The 6,322-nt window shown below is 29.9% G+C and overlaps 1 protein-coding gene across 1 annotated transcript; it reads right to left on the bottom strand.

The window, feature by feature from the left end:
- Window positions 1–259: 259 nt before the first annotated feature.
- On the bottom strand, window positions 260–1,930 carry LOC141532423 (uncharacterized). Its single transcript, XM_074250754.1, has 3 exons — window positions 1,915–1,930; window positions 1,349–1,834; window positions 260–1,257 (listed from the first exon to the last, which is right to left on the bottom strand). The coding sequence occupies exons 1-3, from the start codon at window positions 1,928–1,930 to the stop codon at window positions 1,103–1,105; spliced, it is 657 nt and encodes a 218-aa protein (XP_074106855.1). The 3' UTR covers window positions 260–1,102.
- Between the last annotated feature and the right edge of the window lie 4,392 nt (window positions 1,931–6,322).

Genomic DNA, 6,322 nt, shown 5'->3' with positions numbered 1-6,322 from the left:
AAAGGCACAGTAAGTGAACGATACGGCACTGTATGTCTACGCAGCGCCACGAAATACCGGGAAATTCGTATTTTTTATTTAAAAATACCACACGTATAAGGAGCCGTATCGTTCATTTGCGGTGCCTGTAGCCACATCCTTAGAAATTTAAAGTCCGGGTAAAATAAATTAAAAAACAAATTTGATTAATTATATATTATATATTATGTTATAATAATAATAATAATAATAATAATAATAATAATAATGCAAATGATAGTTATATTAATAATAATAATAATCATAATGATAATGATAATAATAATGATAATAATAATAATAATAATAGTTGTAGTAGTAGTAGTAGTGATGATTAAATTTATTATATAATTATCATCAATAATAATTATATTTATAATAGTATATTACACTCCTTGGTGAGGAAAATAAGAAAAGCCTTAGAACACATGTGTTGTTGGCCGAGGCGGAGCACAGATCAACAAATATGTGATCTGAAGTTTTCTTTTTTACTTCTTAAGGGCTGTATACTATTTTTTCGCCCTCCTGGCGGAAAGTGGCAACTTTCATCCCACTGCGGTAAAAAAAGTTGCCACTTTCCGCCTTCGTTGGACAAAAAAATAGTATACAGCCCTTAGGAAGTAAAAAAGAAAACCTCAGATCACATGTTTGTTGACCTCGGCTTCGCCTCGACCAACAATTACATGTGATCTGAGACATTTCTTACTTTACTTCCCTCGGTGTGTAATATACTATTTTTGCCCTCCGGGCGGAAAGTGGCAACTTTCGTCTCGCTGCGCTAAACAAAGTTGCCGCTTTCCGCCTTCGTCGGACAAAAAAATAGTATACACCCCTTAGGAAGTAAAAAAGAAAACCTCAGATCACATGTTTGTTGACCTCAGCTTCGCCTCGGCTAACAATTACATGGGATCTGAGGCTTTTCTTATTTTCCTTCCCAAGGGGTGTAATATACTAAATTTTGTCCGACAAAGGCAGAAAGCGGCAACTTTGTTTAGCGCAACGGGATGAAAGTTACCACTTTTCGCCCGGAGGGCAAAAATATAAATATTATTAATAATTATTATATTAATAAATATAATTATTTTTAATAATAATAATTAATGATAGGACGGTTTCCCCGCCCCCTGGGGTATGGTCGACCCTGACCACGCCCTTGTCCTCGCCGATTTGCCCAGCCACGCCTTTTCCTGCCTCCCCCATGCTTTAACTCTCGCTGTTTTCCAGCTGAAAGATGGCGGGCTGTAAAGATAGAAATTAATTATTATTTATGTTTGAATTGGAAAATTTAATTTAATAATGTTTAATGTGAATTCTTAATAAAAAAACATACGAGTAGTTTGGGGCGGCTGTTGTGGCATTTCCGGCAACAGTGACAGCTGCTGTTGTTGTTGCTGCGGTTGTTGTTGTTGCTGCTGTTGTTGTTGTTGCTGCTGTTGTTGTTGTTGCGGCTGCTGCTGTTGTTGCGGCTGCTGTTGTTGTTGCGGCTGCTGTTGTTGTTGCGGCTGCTGTTGTTGTTGCGGCTGCTGTTGTTGTTGCGGCTGCTGTTGTTGTTGCTGCTGCTGTTGTTGTTGCTGTTGTTGTTGCTGCTGTTGTTGTTGTTGCGGCTGATTTTGTTGCTGCGGCTGGTGTACTTCAGCTGGTGGTGGCGGCGGTGGTAGCCGAATCAGCTGCATTTCGGACAGTGGCTGCTGATTGATATTATTTATTCGTTCAACAGATGAATGTTGACCATTCATCTGTTGGACCAATAAATAATAATGATCAGCAGCACGCTGCGCTGCTTCTCGCGCCGCCTCGAGATTTCGATTGAATTCTTCTGAAATAAATAAATTTAATTAAATTAATATGTGTTTTTCATCATTTTACTTTTTTATTTTTTTTTTTTTGCTTATTTACCTCTGTCACTGGCCATTGTGTTGGATATTAAGCTGTAATAGAAGGAAAATCACACATTATTATTCTATTTATAACGCGAATGAAATTTGAGAAACTCAATAATTTTACGTAAACATAATAATTGAAAATAAAAACCTAACCGTAATGTAAAGTAATCGAAAACAAACAGGAATAAGTTCCACTATTAAAATTTAATTATTTGATATTATTTGATATATGGAACTAATTTATCTATTTTTTTATTACTATATTGTTAGTAAAAATATTTAAATTATATTATTAAGATTAATTACGTAAATAAAAAGTACTTACATGTGACCGCAATCCGCCAATATATTAAATGAAAAGAAATAATAATAATAACAATGGCGTCACTGAGAAAAAATGTCATAATCATAATCTGTTAACCGCGGCACCTGTTGTCATTATTATGTCATTATTAAAAAAAAGTGACTGACAGTTAATCATTTCACATTGGATGACGTCATTATGCACTAAATCTTTCGGGGGCTGAGTTTGGTTTTTTAAGTAATAATACAGCAGAGAGCTCTTTAAGTTAGTAGAAATGAATACATTTTTAAACTCTTTTTTGTTAAATCATTTGTTCTGCATTTGTTCGTGATAGACCCGGCAAATTTATCGTTTGTTCGTTGTTTGTTCTTAAAAAAATAGTTTTAAAATTTTAAACAGACATAGCTCTTAATATAATTATATCTACGGGATTTTTTTTTCAATCTTTAATGAATATTCTTTGTTCAATTACGAGAAAACGTTTTTTTGATCGAATTTTCTTTTATAATTTTTTGAATTTCTTTTTTACTATAACTGCACACACATATGTAATTTTCAAAAAGGTTCTTACTGCGCATGCGCGATATTTTTATTCATTGCGCGGTCTATTTAAACCTTACTCTATATTATATAATAGTAATAACAATAATAATATTTATTATTATTATTATTATTATTATTATTATTATTATTATTATTGCATGCCTCGAGCGCGAAGTGCGCAGGTATGCTCTACTCTCGCCTGAAAATCATGTTTTTGATTAAAACGTGATTTTCATAATTCAAACAAAAAAATTGAGCATAAAAAACACTGTGATAAATAATAATAACTACAGAACGATAATTATATTGCGATTACGATTATTATAAAACAAAACCATTTACAATTGCAAGCCTGATTGAGTGTTAGCAGCGCTCGTTATCTCTCCGTAGTCACTTATCGAAAAACCCGCAACATTTTGGTCGATTATTTTGTTGCGGCTTTATGCAGAACTGCGTGTTTTTTATTTTGTCTTAAATAAAAATAAATAAATGATAATTCATATGATTTTATAAAAATTATTTTAATTATTATTTTACTCAAGAAATACACAGTAAAATATTTTGCGTCATTGCGTCAAAAAATTTTGTGTTAAACATTTATTTCTTATTTTGCCAGAAGTCATTTTACCAGCGGTCATTTTGTATCGCTGGGTTTCAGTAAGCGGTTTTTCAATTATCTTAATTCAGGCTAGATATAGAGACAATTTGACACTTTGTATACAAAGTGTTCGGCTAAGAAGTGTTTCTTGGCACCCTATTCACATTTCATTTGATGCTGGAGTAAACTTAAAAAAGATTAAAGATTAAAAATATCCTATATACTAAAATTAATGGTAGAATGAAGTTAGCTTAGTATCGAAAACATGGACCCTGATTTCTTATTGGTTAGGATTAAAGCGCGCGTACGCGCGCAATTTGAATTCCTAGTATAAGTTTATTCTTTAATGACGAAATAGCCATCGGCATATTTTTATTATTTTCTTATCTATGAGCAATTAGTAATAAAAACTATCATATTTTATTATTTAGTGTGTAACAGTCATTAACGACTGCAACTGTGCAGTAAGACGATATTTAAATGTAGAAGTACTGCGACGCTAATTAGTGGACATAAAGAAAGACATTTATATATATAGTGATTTATAAGTCGAGTATTTCATCTACTGTCGAAATTTCTATAAGCTGTCGTGTTATTACTTTTTCTATGGCGGTTGGGTTTGGCATCGGAAAAAGTTCAATATCAAAAAATCTTGGCCGCTATAGTTTCTGCTAATTAATTTGTTTAATTAAGAATATATTTTTTTCCCATCTGGGCGTACGCGATTACCGCGTTATTTGAATTGAGAATACACGATAAATGATGACAATTAAGTTAACCAACAGCTGAAAGATTTCATAATTTTTTCTACTAAAAAAATTACCATAAAAAAAATTATACCCGTAAAAAATTTGAAAACGTACACGTGCTATTTTTTAAAATTATTTTTAGTACTAACAACATGATTACAAATAAAATCAAAAATTAAAAATGTTGGATAACTTTTGTGTCATCGACATATGATAAAGTTTTCGAATAAATGTTACTTACAGTGTTTTATTTTAATTAAAATTTTAAATAAAAAATACAAAAAGTCACATCATATTTTATTATTTATATAATTATTTACCGAAAATGGTGTGGATTTAATTGCTATAAGTTTCGTACTAAATTATTTTTATATAAACTTATTTCGATATTTGCATAAAAATTAAATTATGCAACCACTATTTTTCTGGCTAAATATTATAACGGATCAATAAAAGATTAAATAAAAAATTAGAATTGCAGTGAAAATAAAAACGAAATTATAATAATTCATAAACGCAGAAACATAACATGTACGGCCCTGGTTTAAACCAATGTAGCGGCTGTCGAGTAAATGATTTGACAACGTAAGTAGTGACATCTGAAAGCGACTAAAAATATCACACTGATTTTTAAGTGTAGTCCAAAAATATGAAACATTGGGAATTAGGTTTCTAGTTAAGAAGTATTTCTATGCAGATATTTTTGAATAAAAAATTAAATTTAAACAGTTATATTCAACGTTGTCTGAACCGAAATAATTCTGATTTATAAAATAAAATCATTTTTTCATAACAAAATTTTTCCCTAGCACTTTTGCTATTAAAAAATAAAAAGTTGAATTTAAGTTTTTAAATTTTATATTTTTGTAATAAAAAGATAATTTCTTATTTTTGATTTTTATTTCTGTGATAAGAAGAATACTTACCATCCATAATAAAATATAAACTTATTTCACGAAATGATATCAGTATGTAATGAAGAATAGTTTATATTGATGAACTAAATTATCAATTAGAAGCTTCCCATTTCAGATAAATTTTAGAAGACAATTAAGGGTCTTTAAAATGTTTTGTAATTAAGAAAATTGTAAATTTGATTTTAATAATTCAATTCTTAATAATTTCATAACAATCTTGATAAGAATAAAGATAAATATTATGATTGCTGAAATTTTTGTCATCAATTAAATATTACCATTATTATTATTTTCAGTATTATCTTTAATATTATTATTATATGGCTCCGTACACAAGCGAAGTTTTTGAGTAAAATTTGAATTTCCCGGTAATTTCTATTGCTCCGTACACGTAAGTAACCGTTTCGTTCATTTGCCGTACTTTTAGGCACATCCAATATGAATTTATTAATTTAATTTATACTTGCTCGCTGAAAGTTTAAAGTGAATCAAAGCAATTAAATAAAAAGGTAATTGTAAGCGAATCACCTTAGTTCATTAAAACATAACATATGAGTGTGAATCCCTTCGAGATTGGAGTTTACATGAAGCTACAGTATATGTAAAAAGAATTCCAGTGCACCCTGGCGAGTGTAGATGCAAGCTCCGGAATATCTTTTTTAACTATAGTGGTCCTATCTATCGGAGGATTACTATGCATTCTCGAATTATTTAATCTGTGGCAGATCACTTTGCCCATCAAAAAAAAGTCAGGATCGAAATTTTTGCGTTGCTATAGTTTATGCTGATTAAATTAAATGATTTTAAGCAGATTAATTGTTATAATTGGATATAATTAATTAATATAAGGAAAATAAGATATGAACTACACGCTTATAATAGAAATTTAAGAAAAAGAATGACCGCAGAATTTAATAAAATTTGCAACTTCAAAAAAACGTAATTGCATCAATTCTTTATTTTTTGTTTAATTAACATTTTTAGTTAGCTGAATATTTGTATTCTAAATATTTGCACTGCGCATGCGTCAACTTTACGTTTAAACTTTCAGCGCGGTCTTTTCAAAATTATAGTGACGAGCACAGTGATTAGAGTATAAGTGTATTATTCTTGTAATTTAAATTATAGAGGTCACATGAAAAAAAGGCAACGTGTAGTTTTTAAAAATTTTATAATAAGTTTTATTTTGATAAAGTATTAAAATTTTTTGTTATTTGTTATGGATTTCTTTTTTTTTAAAATAGTTTGTAGAATTCAGAAAAATAGCATTAATGAATATAAAAAAAAATATACATGCATTAATTAACAAT

Source organism: Cotesia typhae, unplaced genomic scaffold, assembly GCF_013202065.1.
Source record: "Cotesia typhae breed Kobodo isofemale line unplaced genomic scaffold, CoteBio_Ctyphae contig_59, whole genome shotgun sequence".
Taxonomy (NCBI): Eukaryota; Metazoa; Arthropoda; class Insecta; order Hymenoptera; family Braconidae; genus Cotesia; species Cotesia typhae.
Note: the sequence above shows the minus strand (reverse complement) of the source record. Positions and strands in the feature narration are given on the sequence as shown.